This window comes from Macrotis lagotis, chromosome 1 (assembly GCF_037893015.1).
Source record: "Macrotis lagotis isolate mMagLag1 chromosome 1, bilby.v1.9.chrom.fasta, whole genome shotgun sequence".
NCBI lineage: Eukaryota > Metazoa > Chordata > Mammalia > Peramelemorphia > Peramelidae > Macrotis > Macrotis lagotis.
In genome coordinates, this window is record NC_133658.1 from 73,049,546 (window position 1) to 73,075,789 (window position 26,244).

At 34.2% G+C, this 26,244-nt stretch overlaps 1 protein-coding gene across 1 annotated transcript in view; it reads left to right on the top strand.

Moving 5' to 3' along the window:
- The window catches only part of LOC141500222 (cadherin-8), a 371,408-nt gene that overhangs the window by 229,011 nt on the left and 116,153 nt on the right, over positions 1–26,244 (top strand). The window contains exon 7 of the mRNA XM_074203218.1: positions 16,384–16,505. Within this exon, the coding sequence (XP_074059319.1) occupies positions 16,384–16,505 (122 nt within the window). The remainder of the gene's footprint in view (positions 1–16,383; positions 16,506–26,244) is intronic.

A 26,244-nucleotide genomic window follows, 5' to 3' on the forward strand; every position in this document is an offset into this window, starting at 1 on the left:
CTCACTTAACTCTGTTTGCCTCAGTTTCCTATTCTTTAAAATGAACTGAGAAGAAAATGGCAAACCACTCCAGTATCTTTGGCAAGAAAACCTGAAATGGGGTCTTGACTGTAACAAATGAACCTTTTTTTTTGCAAGGCAAATGGGGTTAAGTGGCTTGCCCAAGGCCACACAGTTAGGGTATTATTAAGTGTCTGAGACCAGATTTGAAGCCAGGTACTCCTAACTCCAGGGCTGGTGCTTTATCCCACTGCACCACCTGGCTGCCCCTACAAATGAACCTTTGAAAGATAAGAGAATTGAAACCTATGGAGATTTTATGACTTTCTCAGGGTCAAAAATGTAGCAAACAGGTAGAGTCAAGAGTGGTCACCTGGCACAAGTTCAAATTCTAGTCTTGCTACTTACCAACTCTGATCCCAAGTAAGTCATTTCTCTTCCATTAGACATAGATTTCTCCTTTATAAAATGACATCAACAGTATATATTTTTTTAACTGTCAGGTACAGGTTTGCCTCGAGGACAGCATTTTGTTAAAGGGAACATGCTTTATATGAGTGAGAGTTTAGCTTCAGGTTTGGGATATACAGTGGTTAAGCAATACAAAGAGATCTCAGAGTACTTCCCTGAAGCAGACACTATTTTTATGGCAGGCTCTTACCCATCACCTCAGTGGCTTCATTAAAAATTTAACACAACAGATTGTCTTACATTGCTCATAGGTTTGCATTTATAGGACTAATTTATTTTTTAAATCACATTTCAACAACTCATAATATTCTGTCAGTATTTACCTTTCACCAATACAAGGATGGGCAGATGGCTGTCCAGGTCATAATGCAGATGGAGGGAGTGATGATGTATGGATAAGAGTATGTAGATCTCTTTACATTCATATATATTTAAGTACTTAATATTAGCAACTGTGGATGAAATATCATCGTTTTTATTGTCAACAGCTCCACTCTGAGGTAGTAGATTGGTGTGTAATCAGTTCAAACCACAATGCTAGTCATTTATCCTGGATAATGTATTTGTTTACTTACATTGATGTGCCACATATATCTTGGTTAAATGTCACAATGAATATAAAACTCACTGTGGACAAAGTGTAAAACAGAGAAAAACAGGGTCATGGAATCTTCCTGCCTTATCAGTCAGTTTTCACTGATGAGAACATTCCTTTAATTACTATAAAGCAATCCTGAAGGTCATTGAGCACATGGCTATTGAAATTCACTGAAGATTCAAGGTAACACAGTAAACTCAAGTTCCACCATTGAGTAAGCCAAAAAAATAATACAATTTGTGGTGTAATTACTGGGAAATTAATGGAAATAGTGTGTGTCAAAATGTGATTTTTAAATGAAGATATGGATGCTATTTCAGATATTATAAGACAAATGATTGCAATATTTTAAATATGAATTCCATTGCTAAAATGTGCCATCTTAATGTACTTAGGAAACCCTTCCTTTGACAACATGATATTTGAATTTATATTATACTATGGATATGTGTGCATGAGGGTTGGGCTTGGGAAGTAGAGCATATCCTTGAAAACCTTATGTGGCCTTAAGATCATGCCCTCTAAATGATACACTGTACAAACAGACCCATGTAGGTCACATTTCACTGATCTTTTGCATTCTCTTGATTTTATGATACAATTTAAATAAAGACTCTATTGAACACATATATTTATATTTATCATGAATGGATGGTTAAATTGTGGAAGCAGGCAAATTTTAGCACAAAATGGAACATTTTCTGAGATTCGTTTAAATTTAATATATTATTAAAAAAAGCAAAACCACCACTCATATTGCTTGTTTTAATGCACAATGCATAAGAGACAGAGAAATAAAATGAAAGACAGAGAGAAAGGGTGATAGAGTCTTGAACAGGGCTGGTCCTAATTTAAAGGAAATTTCTTAAGAGGTTTTATGACTATTTTAAATATGGAAATCTAAAAACCTAGCAGGGTTTCCTTCTACTGTAAACTCATCATGACAGAAATATTATGGCAGACCAACAAAGTTACCGTACTATTCAGTTGTGTTTAGACAGGCTTAGTGTCCAGAATGACAAAGGTTATTAATTTTGTTGTCTCAACCCTTGGCCAGATTCCATTTAATTAGTTCTGAGACCTGAGTGCTATTATAGGATGAGACCCAAGATAATAGGTTAAAGGCATGTCTAGGGAAAAGTCCAGTATGACAACTGACTTCAAGGACTGTTGGGAAGAAAAGTGGTTAATTTTCCATGCTTGTTTCCTAGAGGATAGGAGTAGGAACAATGGGTAGAAGTCATAGATCTTAAGATAAAGTATTTGTAACAATTCCAGCTCTGGAGGGGGTGATATATTCCTCACCTCTGTCCATTGCATGACTTATTGGGTAGGGCTGTCATGGAGAAGATTTCTTATATATTTATAGGCTGGATGTGTACTTTTTGACCCGATTAAGCAGTAATTCTTGATCAGTGGAATTTTTTGAAACTTCCCCTCAAAAATAAAAACTAAACCATATCCAAATAGTAGAAAGTTTTTGTAGGATGAGGAATAATATATCATTATATGATACTATCTTTTGGGTTAAGAACAAAAACCAGCAAAATTTCAATGCTTGTTACAATCCAAACTATTTAGATGATACACAATTTGGAATTATTGACATACAAATATGAGAAAGTTTTTACTAAAACAATAATTCCTGGGGTGGAGTCAAGATGGCAGCAGGAGAAGATCCTCTCTTAGGTGTTCTCTCCAAAATATTTCAAAAACCTTAAAATTATGACTAGCTAAATTTTTTGAGAGACAGAAACCACAGAAATATGCAAGGAGGCAATTCTCCAGTCCAAGATAACCTGTAAATAGTGGGAAAACTGCATTCCACAAGGTAGGAGGGGGCAGCACTGCACCTGAGTAAAGGAACTTCAGCCTCCAGGGAACAGCCCCAGGGTGACTGGGAGTGCCAGATTCCAGCAGCAAAAGCAGTTTACTAACCTGCACCCGAGGGAGCACCAAGCACAACTTGGAAGATTAGCAGGGAGACCTCTGTTAGAGTGATCACAAAACCCAGGCCTTCAGCCTTACAGAGGCACTCTGCTCAGCCCAGATTCCAAGAAATGGAAGCAAGTCCATGGAGCCACCCAGCAGGAGCCTCCCAGGAGCTGCACCCTGAGGGCTCAGCCTACAAGGTAAGGGAGTGAAGGGAGAATGCTGAGCTCTATCCTCTGTCCCTGGAAGAGGACTCTGGAGCTTTGAACACATTCAGACCCTGGTCACAGTCTAGGCCCCCTATACAGCAGGGATCCCCCCTCCCCCCCTCACAGCCCTGGGGCAGAGGGGGTGATTTTGTCAATATTCACAGACCAGCAGAGCACTCAGAGCCTTAAATGGGGAGGCTCATGCTGGGGATGTCCCAACAATACTCAAAAGCTTAGGAAGTACTCCCAAACCAGTCACAATCTGGGGAAATGAGTAAACAGAACAAAAAGGAACCTGACTATAGACAATTACTTTGGTCCCATGGAAGAACAAACCACAGAGTCAGAAGATGAGAAAGTACAAATTTCTGCATCTAAAGACTCCAAGAAATATAGAATTTGGGGTGGCACGCCAGAGCCAAAGAACTTCAGCCTCCTGGAGGCAGCTCCAGGGCGCTGGGAGCCTCAGCTCACAGCAGCAGGGGAGTCTCCAGAGCTGCACTCCAAGGAGCACCGGGCATAAAGTGGGGGAACAGCGGGGGCCCTCTACCAGAGCGAGCACGTGGAGCCCAGCCATCAGGGCACACAGCAAGTAGCTGGGTCTTTCGGCAGCCCTGATCTGGAAACAGAAGCAGGCTGAGCTGGTAAGTAGGAGCCCCCAGGGCATGAGCCCATCGAGCTGAGGGAGGGGAGTGAAGAGAGACTGCAGAGCTCTGTCCTCTGCCCCTGGAACAGGACTCTGGGGTTCTGACCACATTCAGATCCTGATAGCAGTCTAGGCCCCCCCATAGAACAGCAGGGTCCTCTCCACCTCAGCCCCATGGCAGAGGGGGGCGCTTATGGTCATTCACAGACCAGGAGGGAGAACAGAGCCTCACACACTGAGACCCTTGTGGGAGTATCCCAAAAGCTCAGGGAGTGTCCCAAAAGCTCAGGAAGCACCCCAAAACCAGGCCCAGGCTTGGAAAATGAGCAAGCCGAGAAACAAGAGGAAGACCATTGAGAAATATTTTGCAAGTGACCCCAAGAAGGATGAGTCTGAAAATGAGGAAGCACAAGCTCCTGCATCTAAAGACTCCAAGAAAAACAGAAATTGGGCTCAGGCTATGACAGAGCTCAAAAGAGACTTTGAAAATCAAATGAGGGAGTTGGAAGAAAAACTGGGAAAAGAAAGGAGAGAGATGCAGGAAAAGGATGAAAATGAAGTCAGCAGCTTAGCCAAGGAAATCCAAAAAAATGCTGAAGAAAATAGCATGCTAAAAACCAGCTTAGGTCAAATGGATAAAACAGTTCAAAAAGTTATTGAGGAGAACCATGCCTTAAAAAGCAAAATTGGCCAGATGGAAAAAGAGATAAGAAAACTCTCTGAGGAGAACAAATCTTTCAGACAAAGAATAGAATTCAGGGAGATTGATGAAGTTACCAGAAACCAGGAATCAATACTTCAAAACCAAAAAAATGAAAAATTAGAAGAAAATGTGAAATATCTCATTGAAAAAACAACTGATATGGAAAACAGACTTAGGAAAGATAATTTAAAAATCATGATCAGGAAAAAAAAGTCATGATCAGGAAAAGAGCCTTGAAATCATTTTCAAAGAATTACCACAGGAAAATTGCCCTGATATTTTAGAAGTAGAGGGCAAAATAGAAATGGAGAGAATCCACCAATCCCCCTGAGAAAGAGATCCCAAAAAACCAACCCCTAGGAATATTATAGCCAAGTTCCAGAACTCCCAAGTCAAAGAGAAAATATTACAAGCAGACAGAAAGACACCCTTCAAATATCTTGGAGCTGCAGTCAGGATCACACAGGACTTAGCAGCAAATACATTGGAAGCTCGTAGGGCTTGGAATATAATATACCGCAAGGCAAAAGAGCTTAGAATGCAGCCAAGAATCAACTATCCAGCAAGGCTGAATGTCCTCTTCCAGGGAAAAAGATGGACTTTCAATGAACCAGGGGAATTTCAAATGTTCTTTTTGGAATGGCCAGATGTGAACAGAAGGTTTGATCTTCAGATACAGGACTCAGGTGAAGCTTGGAGATTGGAGGAGAGGGGAAAAATATGAGCGACTTAATGATGATGAACTGCATGTATTCCTGCATAGAAAAATGACACTGATAATACTCATATGAACCTTCTCAGTTAACAGAGCAGGTAGAGGGAGCTTTTATAGATAAAGCACAGGAGAAAGCTGAATTCAAAGATAAAATATGATGTAAAAATGGAGTCAATAGAAAAAATGGAAATGTAATGGGAGTAAGAAAAAGGAGAGGGGGAATAGGCCAAGATATGCCGTATAATGAGATTTTTTTTTATTACAATGAGCTATTGCAATGATATGGAAGGGGGGAGCCAAGGGGGAATGAGGGAACCTTTGCTCTCATCAGAGGTGACTAGGAGAGGAACAGCATATATACTCAATGGGGTATAGACATCTGGAGTAAGAAGGAGGGGGGAGCAGGGGGAAGGGGTGGGGATGTGAATAAAGGAGGAGAGGATGGACCATGGGGGAAGAGTGGTCAGATATAACACATTTTCTTTTTTTACTTCTTGCAAGGGGATGGGATTGGAAGGCCTGTCCAGGACCATGGGGCCAGGTAGATTCTGGGCCTAAGGTGTAGTGTGGGGGCCCAGGGCTTCTTGGCCCCAGGACCAGGGATCTGTCTGCTGTGCCACTCAGCTACCCTACAGCAAAGTCAGAGTGAAAGGAGAGAGAAAATATAGTACATGGTAGTGGAGAAATAAGAAAGGAGGGAGTTGCGATCAGCAATGGCAATGCTGGAAAAATATGGAAGTAACTTTTGTGATGGACTTATCATAAAGAATGTGATCCACCCACAACAGAGTTGTTGGTACTGGAAAAAAGACTGAAGCACATTTTTTATTATTATTATTTGGAGGAGGGTGCAGAGCAAATGGGGTTGTGCGGCCTGCCTGGGGCCACATAGCAGGGTGATCTTTGAGTGTCTGAGGCCGGATTTGGACCTCAGTGCTCCTGGCTCAAGGGCCAATGCTCTGTCCGCTACCCAGCCACCCCTAATATTATTACTATTGTATTTTATTTTGGGTCTATTTTTTTCTTCTTTTTGGTTTTTGCAGGGCAGTGGGGATTGGGTGGCTTGCATGTCACATGGCTGTGTGATTGCTGCGTCTAAGAGGTTGGATGTGGGCTCGGGTGCTCATGGCTCCAGGGCTGGTGCTTCGTCCATTGCACCACCTGGCCATACCTACAATTATTACTATTATTTTTTTAATTTTTTTTAATTTTAATTATTTTTTCTCTCCCCCTTACTTTATCACTCAAGCAAGTCTATATTCATGACGGGGAGGGGGTATTTCTTAAACAAGAATATTTTATTAATGTATAAAAAACATTTGTACAAAATGAGAATAAAAAATAAAATAAATGATATCAGTAAAAAATAAAATAAAAAGCAGAATTGGTCAGATGGAAAAGGAGATAAGAAAGCTCTCTGAGGAAAACACATTCTTCAGATGTAGAATGGAGCTAAAGGAAGCTGCTGACTTTGTGAGAACTCAAGACACAATAGTTCAACACGAAAATAAAGAAAAATTAGAGGAAAAATGTGAAAAATCTCGTTGAAAAAACAACTGATCTGAGAAAACAGATTCAGAAAATAAAATATAATTGACAAATTATTGGGCTTCCTGAAAGTCATGCTCAGTAAAAGAGTCTTGATCTCATTTTTAAAGAATTTCTATAGGAAAATTGACCTGAAATCCTAGAGCAGAGGATAAAATAGAAATTGAGAGAATTCACAGATCTCTCTTGGAAACAGAATCAAAATAAAATAACCCCCCAGGAATGTTATAGCCAAGTTCCAGAACTCCCAAGTCAAAGAGAAAATATTATAAACAGTCAGAAGGACAAAATTCAAATATCATGGAACTGTAGTCAGGATCACACAGGACTTAGCAGCAACTACATTAAGGGTTCATAGGACATGGAATATAATATCCCAGAAGGTAAAAGAGCTTGGAAGGCAACTGAGAATCAACTACCCAGCAAAACTGAGCATCCTCTTCCAAGGGAAAGATGAATTTTTGATGAAATATGTGACTTTCTAATGTTCCTGTTGAAATGAACAGTGCTGAACAGAAAGTTTGACCTACAAGTACAGGACTCAGGTGAAACATAAAGAGAGGGGATGAGAAGGGTAAATTATGAAGCAATTAATTATGATGAATTGGGTCTATTCTTCATGGAAAGATGATACTGATAATACTCATATGAACCTTCTCATTTAATAGAGTAGATAGAAGGAGTTTTTATAGATGAAGCACAGGAGAGAACTGAATTTGAAGACAGAATATATTGTAAAAATGGAGTCAGTGGGTGAAAGGGAAATGTACTGGGAGTAAGAGAAAGGGGGAGGTTGAATAGACTAAGATATTTCATGTAAAATAGTTGATGTAGCTTTTTGCAGTGGTATGGAATGGGGTCAGGCAAGAGGGAATGAGGCAGCCTTCATTCTCATCAGAAATGTCTCAGAGATATACACTCAATAGGGTATAGATATCTAGAAGAAAAGGGAGAGAAAGGGGACAGGGGAGGGAAGGGGGATGTGGGTCATAGAAGAGAAGGTAGATCATAGGAGAGGATAGTAAGATATAAAACATTTTATTTTTTATTTTTTGCAAGGTGTGGGATTGAGTGATCTGTCCAGGACCATTGGGTTGGGTGGTTGCTTGGTCTCTGGGGTAGGATGTGGGACTGGAGCCTCTTGGCCTCAGGGCTGGTGTTCTTTCCTGCTGTGCCACTTGACTTCCCCATAGCACATTTTGGAAGAGGGGACAGAGTGAAAGGAGAGAGAAAATATAACAAATGGTAGTGGGGAGGAATGGATGGAGGAAACTTCATTCAGTAACAGCAATTGTGGAAGTAACTTCTATGATGGACTTATGATAGAGAAAGTGATACATGCCAGAGACAGAGCTGATGGTATCAGAACACAGACTGAAACACATTTTTTTCACTTTCTTTCACACAAGGTTTTATATTTATTTGGGGGAGGGGGTATTATGTTTAATCTTAAACAAGAATATTTTAGTAATATGTAAATAAATTAAAGAAAAATATTAAAAATAAATTAATCAAAAAAGAAGAATCCCTAAAGGCATCCTCATTAATGATTTTGCTATATAAATTATCTTTTTTTCAAATCACAACTATTGCTTTTTTTCATTTCACCCTTCACTTATAGTTGGTAAATAGAATGTAGAACTAAAAGTGATTTTTGTGATCCTCTATTTCAATCTCTTTACTTTATAAATTAAAAAAAAATTAGGGGCAGCTAGGTGACACAGTGGACAGAGCACCAGCCCTGAAGTCAGGAGGACCTGAGTTCAAATTTGAGCTCAGCTACTTACTAATTACCTAATTGTGTGACTTTAGGCAAGTCACTTAACCACATTGACTTGCCAAAAATTAATAATATTAATGAGACTCAGAGAAATTAAATTCTTTAGCAAAGATCACACAGTTATACTAAAGTAATATTAAAGAGGGAATTCAAATTTAGATCCTCTGATTCAAGATGCAGCACTCTTTGCCATGGCATCAATCCCTAATGATCTAAAAATGAACACAAGTCCTTAGGGGATAATGTCTCCAAAAGATAATAATAACTTATATTTATTTGGCTATTTAAGGTTCACAAAACACTTTCTTTTTAACAAATCCTTGAAGTATACTGTATAAGTATTTCTTCTGTTTTAAATAGGAGGAAATAGGGACTGCAAAACTAGCCCCATATCATAAACCTTGCAACTATCAGAGGTGAGATTCAAACCCAAACTGATTCCAAGACCAGCAATCTCTCTCCAATCCTATAGAAAACAGACAGGCCTTAATTCATTATCCCATTTGATATTTTCCTGTATTATTGCTTTTGTGGGGATGGTAAAGGGATTTTTTTTTGTTGTTTTCATGTGTCTTGTCTTTCATTATTCAGTTCACATTTTCCTGTTTTATAAACTTCCACTGTTCCCTTCATCCCCTATTCAATTATAAATTCACATATTTTGCATTCCCCTGTTGACTGTAATTTAGTGCTCATAGCTTCTATCCTTCTGCTTGTGGAAGCTTCAAGAATTATTTATCAAGCCCCACCAGTATATTCAAGTCTGTCAAATTCTTTTTCTCCCCCTCCAAGACTGAAAAAACCTTGGATATATTTAACAGAAATACATGAAATCCAATTAGAACCAAATTTAGACAATGAAGACTTGGTACAATTTAATTACTTTTGATTAAGTGAAGGGGATAAGTTGTTGGATAATTTCTGAGGTGAAGTGTATGAGAGGGGTTATAGGCAAGTAGATGGGCTAAAATCCCACAGCCTTCAAGCCTCATAAACTGTATTCAGTGGAGATTTCCCTTCATTGAAGAAGAAAAATAGAGTGTGTGTGTGTGTGTGTGTGTGTGTGTGTGTGTGTGTGTGTGTGTGAGTGTGTTGGAGAGAGAATATTTTCATATTTTCCTGCTCTGTGAGTACACAGACATATTTGTGTGTATATACATATATACATTAAAAATATATATATATATATTTATTTATACATATATACACATATATACATTTTTTTCTGATCATCTAAAGTAGGTTTTCCCAAGCTTGATTTCCAAGCGTGTTTGTCCCCATCTCTTGAGTTCAAAAAAAATTAATTTTTTAATGAATTCTCATCAAGTTTCTAATTATAATATCTTTATGTTTAATATTTGTCTTTCAGATGAAAGACAAACATTTGGGGGGCAGTCACAAAGGACATGAATAATTTCTTTAGAAGCTTATCTAATTAATTACACTGCTCTGTAATGTCTTTAAAATGTGAACTGCCCGTCATTTTATTAATTTAGATAAAAGTAAATCTTTAGTGTTTAAATATGACACTTGTGCTGAGAATCCTGATAAGACACTGTATTCATTGTTTGTGTGTTTATCCTGTGGAGATAAAGGGAAGGAAGATTGCTCAGAATGTTTTGGGCTGATGATTTCTGTCTTAGCTCTTTCTATCCCATCAAGTGGTAGTTCTGAAGACCATTTATGGCATATGAGCAGATAGAATATTCATGGGGGAATATCAGTTAATTATTAGAGCTAAAGAATGCTTAGGGGTGGGGAGTGGGGAGTATTAGAGGGGAGAAAAAGAAATAAGATGATCTGTTGTATTCTATGATTTGCAGATATCAGATTCTTTATTCTATCTACTTGTATCTTAATTCAAAAATGGAGTCTTCCTAACAAATACATTATTACCTGAGTGATACTATGAGAGTCATTTCTTTTCTCTGACCTATATCTTCATGTTAATTAAAGTTAATTTAGATGACACTTAAAGTACAAAATTGTTTAACCATATAAGAATAGGGACTATTTTGATAAATGCAGAAGTGGAGAGAAAATATATATCAATACAAGAAGTAAGGCACTCGAGAATGATAGTGTAAGGAAATAAGCCACTATTAGATTAATGGAACCATGGGATATATTGAGGGAGCTAGGGTTTCCAGAAACTGAGAAGTGATAACCCCACTATACTTTGGCTTTTCCATAACTCATCTATAGTACTGGGTTCAATTCCTAAGAATGGAATTGATAAACTAGAGAATCTCCAGAGGACAGGTGAACTATCAGGATAATGAAGGGTCTAGATTTCACAAGTGATGGATCATTTGAAAGAAATTGAAATATTTAGCCAAGATAAAAGAAGTATCTGAAGAGTCTGTAGATTAGATATGATGACTACCTTCAAGTATTTTAAGGGCTATTTTGTAGGAAGAATAAAAATGTCTCTCCCTTCCTCCACCCTTCCCAGAGGGCAAAACCTGGAAAACAAAATGCAAAGTTGGAAAGAAGAAAAGTCAAAGTGAATGTAGGAGAGACAATTCACCTTTGTACAAATGAACATGATAGGAAAGTACTCTCCTAGAAGATTTTAAAATAGAAATTTAAAGACCTCTTTTGTGGCATATTATAGTAGGAAATCCTTTTGAATAGGGGTTGGATTTGATGACCCTTTGCATTCCTCTTAATTCTCAGATTATGTGACTTTATGAAGAAGATAGACTATTTTTAATCTGCTAAATGAATTTGAGAATGTACTAAATAAAACATTTTCTTTTTAAAACTCTTGGAGATTTCAAAGAACATTGCCTCACTTCTGTAGATTTACTATTACCCATTCTCCAGGTATTTTTTTTCACCTGATAAAACCTGTGCATGAATATCATAGCAAGATTTAATTTAGTTTCTTTTATTGATTTTTATTGACTAGAAGACAACATACAATAGATAGAAGGAAGAAAACAGAGTACCAGTGCTTATAAATTGAGCAAATTTCAAACCAAGAGGAAGTTATAACTAAAACAAGTCAAATTTTGTGTTTAGTTTTACACATGCAAAGGCTTCCATTAATTTTCAAATTAATATTTTTCAAAATAATAACCAAAATTTTCTCCCACATCATTCCTATAAAAAAGGGTAAAAAAATATTGTAACAAATACTTGTAGTCAGGCAAAACACTATCATTTCTCTATGAACCAGGCAGAATAAATAATTTTCTTCTTTTAGAAAAGATGACACATAATGTTGTCAAAGCAAATTGGCTTTCTGAAGTTTACTCAAATAGTAAGAAACTGAACTAAGCCCCTAAACCAGGTCTTATTACTTCAAACAAAAAAAGCTTGATAATACATTCATTGGAGGTTTAATCAACACAAGAGATTGAAACAGGACACTTTGGCCATGTTCCTGTGTTAGACATTTGATTCAGGATTATGATTCTTCTTGTCTTTAGAATGTGGCAGCAAAAAAAAAAACAAGTTGTAAGAACAAAAATACACAGGAAAATTTTGAATCTTCTTGACTAAATAAGTTCAGATACAATTCAATTCAATTTAATAAACACTTAGGAAATACCTACTATGTAACAGACACTGCTAACATGATCATTAATTTGTATTCATAGTAAAATCATTAGTAAAATCTGTAAATTTTTATTCTAGAAAAAGAATTAAGGCAAAAGATAAAAGAGTAATAAGAAAAGATCAGTAACAAACATTTATTATTTATAATATATTAAGCATCGTGCTATTCTCTAGGGATGCAAAAAAACCCCAAACAAAACAGACAAAAAACAAAAAACAATACCCTAAAAGCAGTCCCTATCCTCAAGTACTTACATTCTAATGGGAGACAATAATGTCAATGGCTAAACATACTTTGTATATACTGTATACAAAAGTATTGGGTAATCTAGAAGGGAAATTACTGTTGGGAATGAGGAGAAGGAAGAAAGGACTTCTGAAGAAGATGGAATTGGAGATAAAAAGTGCAAAGAGAAAATCAGAGGACTAAACATGGATTAAAAAAGAAAATGAATAGAGCAGCAGACTAATTTCTAATTCACATTGCCGCTGTTTTCTTTAGAGACCAATGTCTTCATCCCTGAACATGTCATATATATGTGTTTGTGTATATTATATATCTATATATTTATATTTATATTTAGCTTTATATATTTATATATTATGAAGCTGAGGTTTTTATCTGTTGTTGCTCTATTCCTTTGGTCAAAGAATTAGAACATCTTAATAGATAAAAGGTCCTCTAGTTGAAAATAACTCTAATAATTAGCATTCATATAAGGTCTTAATTAATGCAAAGCACTTAGCAAACAGGTGACCTTATTTTCACAAAAGCTACAATAAAAGGAAGAGGCTACTACTGTCTCCATATCACAGATGAGGAAACTGAGGAAGAGGGAAACAGCTTCTAAAGTGGCTTTACTGTTCTTCATCTTCAGTGTTCTATGCCTTTGCTCTGGCAGTCTCCAATGATAGCAAGGCACTCTCATCACCCTCCCTCAATTCCATCATAATAAAAAATAATTAGTGCTTTATATAGCCCTTTAAGATGAGTAAAACACTTTTTAACTCTATCTCAGTTGATTCTATGAGGTATTATCATCTCCATCTTACACTGAAGATAGTAGAGTTAAATGTCTTTCCAGGGTCACACAACTGAGTCAGGATTTGAACTCTGTTCAATTTAACTCTTACTAACATATTATCTACTATATCACTAAGATAGGTAAGATTAAGAATCAGGTGTTCAGAATATCACAAATCAAAGGAATGGCTTGATCTTAAGGAAAATCATTGTGTAATTAATAAAAATAAAGCATGTTAAAAGGGTAAATCATTTTGAGTGTTATCAGTGTGGGGTATATTAAATTTCAATATTCAGTTCCTCCATGTGGCCTTTCCTGATTTCTCCCCTCAGACATGTTTTTTTTTTCCCTTTCTTCTGAACTCTTTAATAACATTTTTTCCCTCTCTTAGGCACTTATCATACTTTATTTTGTAATATAGTTATTTGAGTTCCAGCCATCTCTCTGACTGTGCTAGAAGCCCCTTGATATCAAGGATCATGTCTTATTAATCTTTATATGACCTTCAGCAACATAGTACAGAGTTCTCTCTGAATGTGGTAAAGACTTGGCAAATACATATAGATTGAGGAAGTGTTGAATACATTGGCGGGATGGGAATTATGTTGTAGGGAGTTAAAGATAGATTTCAGGGACCTAAAAAAGGCTTCTATGCTTGTAACAGATATTCATTCAAAATGCACTAATTTATTTATTTATTTAAAAAGTTATAAGATGGGGAAGCTAGGAGGCACAGTGGATAAAACAAAGGACCTAAGGTCATAAGGACACCTCCAGAATCTGGGCAAGTCACTTAACCTCGATGGCCTTTAGGGGAAAAAGAAAGAACATTTACATGTAAATATACATACAATACATACATTCACACAGGCATATATTTGTGTGTGTTTATATATATACCTGCATATATATACATCTACATATATATAAGCATACACATATGCATAGTATAATAATTATGGCAACAAATTCAATAATTTTGAAATTAAAAGAGAAGCAAAGTGAGAAAGGAACAAGATTGTAGGATGATCAAATCAAGACTAAGCTAAGAATAAACTCTAATAATTTAAAGAATCATAAGAAAAGGAGATATTGAAGATAATTAAGAAAACAAAGTATAAGGAAGAAGTTTGTAGGGATAACAGTGAAAGCCCTGGTTGAAACATTAAGAGTGAAGTAATGGAGACAGAAAGACGACTTTTAGGGAAAAGGTAGAGAAATGAGAGGATTTTACAAAGGAATTTTTTTTTAGGTTTTTGCAAGGCAAACGGGGTTAAGTGGCTTGCCCAAGGCCACACAGCTAGGTAATTACTGTGTCTGAGACCGGATTTGAACCCAGGTACTCCTGACTCCAGGGCCGGTGCTTTATCCACTATGCCACCTAACTGCCCCATACAAAGGGATTTTACAAAGTGGGGGCAGCTAGGTGGTACAGTGGATAGAGCACCAGCCCTGGAGTCAGGAGTACCTGAGTTCAAATCTGACCTCAGACACTTAATAATTACCTAGTTTTGTAGCCTTGGGCAAGTCACTTAACCACATTGTCTTGCAAAAAAAAAGGCCCTAAAATAACTAACTAACTAACTAACTAAATAAATAAATAAATAGAGATATATGAAAAGGGGAAAAAGAAAAGATGAATTAAGATGCTCAACAAAGGAATCAGGAAAGCAGTATTTGGGAGTAGGGAGTGATGATGTCACTGAATACCAGGTATCCAACTATCTAATATTTAATAAAATGGACTTTTACTTTATCTCATATATTTATTTATACAATCTCATATATATAGATAGATAGATAGATATACAACAAATATAAGCATATATACACACATAGATGCCTTTTAGAATACACACTGCTTCTTTTGAAAAGAAAGTATTTTCTAAAAATAAAATTCTTGATGGTTGTAATGATCTAATTTTTCAACATTATTAAAAAAGGTCAGAATTTTGAAATACATTCCCAAATCAAATATTTTTTCTCCTTTGGTTTAGTTATTAATATTCAGTGTCATGTAAAAAAAGACAAATACTCATCTCCAAAGTGTTGTTTGTAATCTACAAAAATTCAGAAGACTGTAGCGTGTAATGTCAAATGGCATTACATTAAAAAAAAAAACTGAATAATGGCAATACAAACTAATGTTGGCCAATTTATCAATTATCTTAAAAATAAAACAAAAGAAAAAAAGCAGAAAAATATATTTCATATAAGCAACTATGTATGAAGGTCTCAACCATACAAATTGCACATGAAAGTTTCTATGACTACTATTGCTGCTGCTGCTACTGTTATTATTACTACTATTACTAACTAACATATAGAACTTACTACCATCAAGTATTTTATAGTTTTTATCTTATTTGATTCTCCAAACAATCCTAGGAGGTAGATGTCATCCTCATTTTACAGATGAGAAGACTGAGAAAAATTGATGTTAAATGGCTTGATCAGGTTCATAGATCTAATAAGTCAATGAGGGCAGATTTGAACTACGATCTTAATGACTAAATTCAATAAGTGATAGATTTGTTAAAGGTGATCTAGGTTTATTCCTATCAAGAAGGATGCAGAGGTCAATTTGACCACCAAGTATTAATAAAATGTAGTGCTAGAAAAATTCTCTATATTGTTGAATTTTTTTCCTAAACCCATCCTTACTCATGTAAAATATATGCATCATCTTTTTTAATGCTGAACATAATATATGAACAGTCAGAGTGACTAATGGAGTAAAATGTACTGTGTTCTGCCAAAGATAAACAAAGAAATCAATTTTAGTTGTTTACAGCATCCCACCCCTAGTGTATAATGCACTTTATCAATAAAACAAAGCCTGATACATCAGAAGGAAAAAAAAATCTTCTATCATCATCAAGGTCATCATCAAGTAAATATCTCAGAAAGATTATTTGAGAAAGATTTGTTATCCTTTTTCTGGTGAGGGAGCACTGGTTGATTTTATTTGTTGGATGGTCAGATGCTATATATGCCTTGTCTAAAGTGTTCTATTTTAGAATATCATAGACACACACACACACACACACACACACAGAGACACAAACACAAACACCACACACATGCACCCTCACTTTATAGACAACCTTTTAAGCCCATTAAATTGTACGTGCAAGGTAAAATAAAGTAAAAATACACTCAACGTTTGTTATTTTTTCCTTCCCATAGGGAACCACAGTCAAATATCTCGAGTACCTGTTGCTATAAAAGTGCTGGATGTCAATGACAACGCCCCCGAATTCGCATCCGAATATGAGGCATTTTTATGTGAGAATGGAAAGCCTGGCCAAGTAAATATCTCCATGTTGTTAATCCTGAATGTGTTTTTATACCATTGTCTCATGAATGAATAACAAAATATAGCCCGTGTTTTTAACAAATGTTAGCAAAGCAGTTAGTGAATATGTCAAATAGCTTATAGATATAGAGCTTGTATTTTTCTCACGTGTGGCAGCTCATCCTACTGATATTAGAATCAAAATGACCAAATTGACTTCAAAGGTAGAGTAACTAGCTCTTCCATAGAGCCAAAAGGGAAATAAAATATTAGAAATATATGTTTTGGAGAAATACAACAGCAACAAATAGTATGTTTGGGGTAAGAATAGAAAAGCAATTTGTCCTTACAAGATAAGGAAAAAAGAGGAAAAAATCATAAAATTGAGAATTGTTGATTATACTGGAGAAACTTTTAAGCCAAAGCAAAATGGCTTAAAAGAAATTATATAAGAGAAAATTATAAGAAACCTCCAAAACAAAAAAAGAAAAAAAGAAAAGTAGATAAGCATATCATTAGCAAATTTTTAGGCACTAAATTAGTGTGAACTGTGGGAGGATTTTATTTTCATGGTCATATAGAATATTGACTTTGAAGGAGTTCCAATATCATTGGTTTGGGGGCTTTTGCTACCAATGAATATCATTACTCATTTATAAATTTTTCCAAACAAAAGTCCCTGCTTGTTATTATAGAGCGATTAGGTTCTTGAAGGCTTCACTAATAAAGTGCATTATCTGACAGATATTACAAAATTGTTGACTTACAAGCCTTCCAATAGATCATATATCTATTGGCCAAGGATCAAGTAACTAAGGGGGTAAAGATTCATCACTGGTGGTGAATCTGGTGGGATACAGAATCTCATGAAATCAATTATAAAGATTTGAAAGGGCTGTGATTTGTCTCAGTAGAGGAAGCATCCACACTAATGTCTAGGTAATAAGAATAAGATGAATAAGTTGATGATAATTTTGAAAATGATTAATTTTTACAGCTAATTATAACTAAGAGTTATATAGTCTTTTAGGTCTGCAAAATGCTTTACATACATTATGTCATTTTTAATTTTTTTGCTTCATAGTAGTGTACATAGAAATGATGGGGGTGGAGAAGGGCAGAATCTTGCTTCATGTTAAAATGGAAATAGGCCAATGTTAAGTTCAATAGAAACAAGAATGTAATATCATTTTTACCAAGCTGCCAATGTACTGTATGTTTTTGAAATTTACCATTTTTCAACTTCCTCATTTATTTCTGGATGGTGACATTTTAATTTAAATAAACAGCAGCTGACAGTATGACACTAGAGTTGTTAATCTAACTATTCTTGTGCTTCATGTGGGTGTTAGGAATTAAACTTACTATTTGCCAAAGCAGGTACCTGACAAGTCAGATTTGTTTTTTCTTCAAAGAAAGTAATACTGTAGGTTTATTCCATTGTTTAACTATTAAAAAAAGATCAATGTTTTGACCTTTCAGGAAAAAAGGGGGGGATTCAACAGAACTATCACAGATTTTGAGAGATCTACATTTATCCTCATTATAATAAGTTGATTATTTTTAAACCATTATTTTGTAAAATAATTTATTTTAAATTTCAAATTTGAAATAGCATGATTGATACTTTAAAATATAGACACATGACTGTTGTTAAGCAAAATGGTTACTGGAATATATGTATATGTATATATATACATATATATATATATATATATATATATATGTATATTTACTTCAAGGATACTGCAAGACATGATGAGAACATGTTTGGGAACTCCTGGGAATTACCTTAAGATCCTGTGTCACATCAACATCTGACTCAGACATGATCGAAAGAATTCCATATAAACAAAGGAGATAGTGAGGATGGTTGCATGATGTATTGAATTGAGGGTAAAAATCTGGTTTTAGCTTTATGGCCCAGGCACCAATTAGCCATATCATTTTGAATACATCACTTCATTTCCATGGGCTTCATTTTTCCTCCCTATAAAATAAGAGGATTGGTATAAAGCAAGGGTTCTTTACATTGTTTATGCCATGGATGCCTTTGGAAGCTTGGTGAAACCTTTGGACCCCTTTTCCAAATAATTTTAAAATGTGTAAAATGAAATATAGTTGGAAAGGAAATCATATGTTTTAAAATACATTTAATAAAGTAAAAAAAATAAGTCCACTGATTAGGTAAATAACCCTTGGAATAGAAGGCATTTAATGTTTCTTCCAGTCCTAAAGTCAATGAGTTTAAAGTACCTGATGTCAAAGAAATAAAACTTTGACTTCACTTATAATTTTAATATATACCCAACATCAAATCTTAGGAAGATATGGATTTTCCAATGGTCATTTTAGCATTTAAATTTCCAACTTATTGTGGTAGCACTATATTTTTTACATGCTATTATGAAAATTCGTTGAGCACCTGATTTCCTTGCTAATAATTCTCTCTTTGTTTTGGCAGATAACAATCTATCCATGCCTTCTCATGCTTTTTTCTAATCCATGTCTATCAATGACCATCCCCTAGATGATATACTCAATGTGCTAGTGGAACCTTTCTAAAGTAGTTCACGTTTCATGTATGCTTAAACTATACTGGGCTAATTTTCTTATTCTAAACTGTATAACACATTCTCCTTTTCTAATATATATATATATATATATATATATATATATATATATATATATATACATATACATATATATATACACATATACATATATATATATATATATATATTTTATGATTACAAACCCATTTAAGATTGTCCTTTGGAGTAGCTAGTCTTCCTTCTTCAGATTGTCATTTTGCATGATTTGTAGCCAAATGGCATCAAGTAGAGGATACAAGTTTTAAAAATGAATTCTTTGGAAGCTTAGGATAGTTGCAAGTGCTGCAAAATTTGCCAAGTGTGATTCAGCTTTCTTTCATCCTATTCAGTTGTACATCTGGGTCACTGTCTATTTTTGTGCATGTCCAAGTTATTTGGACTGATGCACTAAGTGGATTTTCCTTTGAGCTATTATTGTAATTTGTAAATATGCATTCTTCTTCAACTTCTTCCTCTCCTAATTTACATCATTAAGAGGATATCTTTCAAATACCAGAATGTCTTAATGAAAATTATTTTTAATATTTTGGGAATTATGCAGTTAGTATGCTATAAAGTGGGAAATATAGGATTAAAGAATTTTTGAATTAAAAATTCCCTGATTCCCTCCTAACCTAGATGAATAAAAGTCTTCTGTACAAGGTAACCAACAAGTCTTCCTCCAGCCTTTCTTGAGTTCATCTAGAGAGAGAGAATTCATCATCCCCTAAAGCAACCAATACAATTTCCTTGAATTTTAATTAATAGGAATTATTTTCCTTTCATAAGGGCTAAATTTCATTCTTTGAAAATTGCCCTATGGGGCCAAGGGAGACAAATTCATTCCTTCTAAATGGATAACCCTTAAAATATAGGAAGATTATTATCATATCTATCCTAAATTGTCAGTTATCCAAGAAAGTCATTCACATTCACCTTAACAGAGCAAAAGAGCAGCATTATCTTCTATCATTGACCTCCATGGTTTTCAGTGAAATACAAAGTTTATTAGTTTACTTAATTAATATATCCCATTATTGATTTTGGCATTTATAGAGAAGTCTTCTATTTTGGTTATTTGCCTATTAAATTGTTTGTTAAGGGCATCCACTATTTCACTGATATATACCTTTGTGGAATATATGTCTCCCTTTTCATGTCTTACTTGATTTTTCACTACACTGTAATTCTCACACACTTTTGGTTAGTTGTGACACTATATGCAAGTATCATCCTCTCAGAGCCTTAACATTCCCATCAGTTAAAAAAGAAAATTTTAATTCTTTTGCTATCTTTCGGTACTTATTCTGGCTATAGTGAGGACCATTTGAAATAATAAATGAAAATTATAACAAAAACCCCCAAATCATATATCAAACCAAACAATAACATCATCAACAATAACAACAACATTACTACTTTGATGATCAGATCACTGTGGTGTCATCTATCAAAGAATTTTGTTTAATCTTAATGCATGCCTAGGAAAACATCCTGTTGGAGAAGAGCTTTAATATTGTTTTATCTTGTTTAATGAAACTTCATTATTTTGGAAATCATAATTTAAGGAAGGACAATAATGTTCTATACTTTTCATTCAGCACTGGCCTTGGAGTCAGGAGTACCTGGGTTCAAATCCGACCTCAGACATTTAATAATTACCTAGCCATGTGGCCTTGGGCAAGCCGCTTAACCCCATTGCCTTGAAAAATCTAAATAAATAAATAAATATATGATTTTTCATTCAATTTTGTGTAACAATTAAGATGGTTTCCCATAATAATGTCATATAATTCTGTTCTCTTTTCATTTTTCTGTCAAGAATATACAGCTTGTAGACATAAGACAACATTAACATGATATTCTTAAAAAGGTAAACTTAACTGTTGGAATACGCCAATACTTTTACACTTAAATCTTTTTGGAGATAATAATAATATCCTTTTTCTTTTCTGATTTAAGAGAAAGTCATCTATCTATCTATCTACATATCATTAGACTATATATAAAATATATATATCACTCATCATACGAATCTATTCTATTTTCATTTCTCTATTAGAATATTCTAAATCTATGTATTAGATATTCACATGATGTTCTAAAATATACTATATAATCACTAAATAGTATACACATGTATTGTATATATGTAGATATACATATAAATACATGTGTATATGTTGTATGTATATATATATGTATATTCATATAAGCACCTTTCATGATCTCATAAATTACTACTGCCTCCTCCTACCAATTATCTAGTATGTTTTGTATAAACTTTTAGATGTAATTATCATCTCTGGATAGATGGTAAGCTTCTTGAAGGAATTTGTTACATTTTTTTGTCTTACTCTAGTGCCTAGAAGAGTGATTGATAATAGATATTTCTTGATTGATTGTGTTCATAATATTTGCTAATATTTAAGGATTTGTAAATGTACACACACACACACAAATAAAATCATAAAACCAGGTTCAGCTGTCATAGAATTTCAGAAAATTTCATGTTCCAATATTTTTCCTAGAATTACATTGATTCTTTAGTGAATTTAAGCCTTTAGCCCTTATGTTCACAATTAATGCTTTCTTTTCAAAATAAACACATTTAAGCATTTTTAAAAAATATCTTTTTATACAATGTTTTAAGAAAGATCAACATACATGAACAATTTTTAACTGCAAAGAAGAAAAATGAAAATTATTTATGAAATAGTTTCAAAGTTCATAGGAATTTCCATTCTATATTTTGAATAGATAAATAAAATTTAATACAGTAGGGAGAAAAACGTCCTGCTTTTTAACATGTTTTGGGTGATGTAGAACTATCTCTCATAGACAACACTCCATTTATTTAAAAAACAAAACAAAATTCAGAAATGCTTTTTTATTGGCATCATGTCCTAAGCCTTTTTTTTTAAACGCAAAGAATAATAGACTTTAGAGCTGGAAGGAAACTTTGAGGTCATTCAAGTCTAATCTTTTTTATTTTAAAAACAAGGAAAACTGCTCTAGGTAATAAATAGGAGAGCTGGGATACAAACCTAATGCATACATCTCTAGGACTATGATTCCACTTTTACAAGCCACCTTTTATATTTGTTGAAGCTAACACTGAATTTGAGAATAATTGACTTTAAAAAGGACCATAGAATTTTGTTTTTGGAAAGAACTTTATATATAGCATAATCCAAAATTGTACAAATGAGGAAATTGCCATGTAAGGAATTATTCAGTGTCTTCCTCAGAACTACTCAGACTTTGATATCAGGGTCTCTAATTCCCAATCCAGCTTTCTGCCCCTACTGGACCATGCTTCCTGTAAAAGAACTTTTCTGAGTAACCCTAAGTCTTTCAAGAATAAACTCTTCTTTTTGTTTATTGAAGTCATTAGCACAATCCTAATTGTACACTCATGTCCTATACCATTGCTATTTGGATCCCAACATTCTAATACATTCTGCTATTTAAGATCTGAAGGAAAAGCTTTCATTCCATATTAAGTCATAATCAAATCTTATCAGAGGAATGGAATTCCTTCTGTATGATTATTGTGAAAAAAAGACCAAACTAAAAGTATAAATTACATCCATTTCACCAAAGCTCATCTGCATGTTTATAAAAAGGAAACCCAAGATACTCCTCTCAAGACCAATAGAACCTTAAAATCATGTGAATAAACCAGATGAAATAAAGCATTTCCTCAGCCAGAAGACAAAAAAGCATAAAGTCACAAAAGTTTCTTTTTCCTCATTGGAAATAATGGGACCTGTATTACTTTCCCAATGGACCATTATGAAATGAGCTAAGTGATAAGCATACTTTAAATATTTAATATAAATGTCAGAAATTGCTTCTCTTATTATTAAAGAGATTCACCCTGGGATACATTTCATCCACAGATGACTCAGTTGATAGAACATGACCTGGGATTAGGAATCCCTCAGTTCAAATCTGACTTCAGACCCTTGGACTCTTCCTAACTACAACAAAAACTTATCCTCTCTTCGATTCATTTCTTCAAAATCTAAAATGAGATTAACAATCTTCACTCCCAGGGTTGTTATGAAATCATAAGAGATAATATTTTAAAAACATAGCACAGTGCATGTCAAATAGTAGGTGCTTAATGAATGATTGTTAGTTTCTTTCTTTCTAATAGAGAAGAACTATTGAAAGACCATCTCTAATTCTTAAAAACAAATGAATATTTTCTTCTCAATATTTTTTGTATTATGGGTTTGCCTTTGTTAGGAATTTATGTTGCAAGTGCTACATGGTGTCCTAGAAAGTCTAGATTTGAAATAAAAATTTTAGGTTTGACTTTTGCCAGGTAATCTAACCTCTCTGGACTTCAGTTTTCTTATCTGTAATGAGGGAATTGGATGAGATGATTTCTAGTTTTTTCCCAAACTTCTGAAACTTTGATCCCTTTAAAGACCAAGATGATTTTGAAGACTTAAAATATCTTTAAATGTGAGGTAATCAATCAAATCAATACATGGCTGGTAATAATCCACATAGAACTTTGAGAAGAACAAAGTACTTTTATTACAATAGCCCTGGAAGATAGATCTTTTTTCCAGGTGAGGAAACTAAGGAAAGAGAAGAAAAGTCCAGAGTCACTCAGTTTATAAATATAGAGTTTGAGACTATCTTCTGACATGAAGTTCAGTGTTCTATCTACCAAGGCAGATGTTTACACCTGTGAGGAGGAGATGAAAACACCATATAAGTCTATTATTACTCCTTTCATTACTACTTCAAATACTGCTGCTGCTGCTGCTACTACTACAACTACCATTACTACTATTACTACCACTACTACTACTACTACTACTACTACTACTACTACTACTACTACTACTACTACTACTTCTACTACCACAACTGCTACTACTACTACTACTGCTGCTGCTGCTGCTGCTGCTGCTGCTGCTGCTGTCGCTAAGGCTACTATGACTACCACAAGTACAACTACTAGATTTTGAGAGACTATTTACATAAAGGAAACTGTAACTTTAAAGCATTCTCATTCATTTTTAAGGTAGGAGATTTAAGGTTAAATACAAAAGGAATCTTCTTGTTTGGGAAAGGGTATAGCTGAGATCTTTGGCTAAAATCTAGTGTAAGCAAATAAAAAGACCCGATTTTTGTAAGTTATATGAAAAAAAGTTTGTTTAAATGTATTAAAAATCTCCAAATAGGGATTTATTATGATTAGTTCTTATATTTCATAGAAATTACCTTATCTTCAACTATAGAATCATATAGTATAAAAGAAGAGACCATAGGGAGTTTATTCCATTCTTTCAGATATCTTTCTCATTTGAATTTCTACTCATTTATTTATATTTTTGTTAATGTGAATGCTTAAATGAACTTAAGAATCAATTCATCCATATATATTTCCCTCAACCTTTTAGGAAATGTGAAATACTTTTCTTTCTATATTCGTTTTTCTATCCTCTTTGGAGAATCAATATAATCTCTTGATAAGACTGAAGGTTGATATTTATAGATTCTGAGATTCCCTGAATTTCAGTACTTCTAGTTCTAATATGACAGTTAATTTCTTTCAGTAACGTATTCTATAGTGTCATTGTATCACAGATTTAGAGATAAAAATTATCTTATTTCCCTTAGTTATACCCCCCGCCCAAAAAAATGTCTTGGAACTATTCATTAGAACCAAAATCAATTTTTCAATTTTTAAAAAATTCTCATTGTACATATATATATGTATATACTTCTAGTCTTATTATATTACATTACAGCATATAATGGTACCTATTAAGTATCACATTTTTATTATTCAGGTATATTATTTAATTATTAAAACCCAAACAAAAAAATCAATGGTTAGATGATGACATATTATTTATTTTCAAATAATATAATATATATATATAATGCTTTCTATATGTAACATTATATATAAACAAGTTATCTACACGCTAGATATGTTTAATTTATGTCATGTGTTTATACATACATACACACATCAAATACAATGAATGTGCTTTCAGTTAGCCAAATACAGAATTAAGATCTAGCCTGGCAGTTAGGTTGGAAGAGATCTTTTACTAATTACTTCTCTCTCTCTCTGAAATTGTTTTCCTATTTATAAAATGATCAAGTTTGACTTCATTTTATCTCCCTTCTTCCTTAGCAATTCACATGCAGTTCCTAATAGACTTAAACTTAAAGTCATTTTTCAAAATGTGCTGAATGATGTAGTTTCTCACAACAACTCAGTCCATTGGAGTAGAACAGAAATCAGAAATGACGATGATGATGATGATGGTGGTGGTGATAACTGATGTGTTTAGATTTTCTAAGTAAATTGTGCATATTATCTCATTATAAATTTACTGAGAAATATATTATCCAATTATTATTATCTCTGTTATACAGAGGAAATTGACATATAATCAAGTGTATATTTCCAAAGACTTATTAGCAGTCATAACCAAGATTCAAACTGAAGTCTCTCCTGCAGCCAAGGACTGTATTGTTTCCACTGCATCAGCTTGATTCAGTCTAAGATGAGAGATAAATGGTGACATTACAAAGAGGGGTATCTGCCACACATAACATGAGTCACTTAGACCTCAAATGAGATTCCAACTTCAAGTCTAGGAGAGGCTGAATGAGAGATAGATAGAAGTCAGACTTACAGTAGTGAATGTATGTTAGAGATCTTGAGAATTCAACACTTTTCTCCTTTAGATAGATCTCAGAAGGAATATGAATAGTAAGCTGATCTCAGAATCAGGGAGACTATGTTCAGATCCTTGATATGGCACATAGCAACTAATTCTGAACATACTACTTAATTTGTCAGTGCCCTAGTAACTCTGGACCCAATTGCAGAACTGTGCCAAACACATTGGTCTCTGCCATATTTAAGCATACTGGCCATACAAGCTCTTCCCTTTAAAAAAAAAAAAGAAAGAAATGTCTAACTTTACCTCTTCACTATTTTAATGACATGGATTTTTAGGGGTAATAATTTTCTTCATCAAGGGTATCTATCCTTTAAATAGTAAATGTTTGCTGTTACCCCAATAAGGAAATATATGTATATATATATATATATATATATATATATATATATATATATATATATATATATATATTAGTAGTAAATGC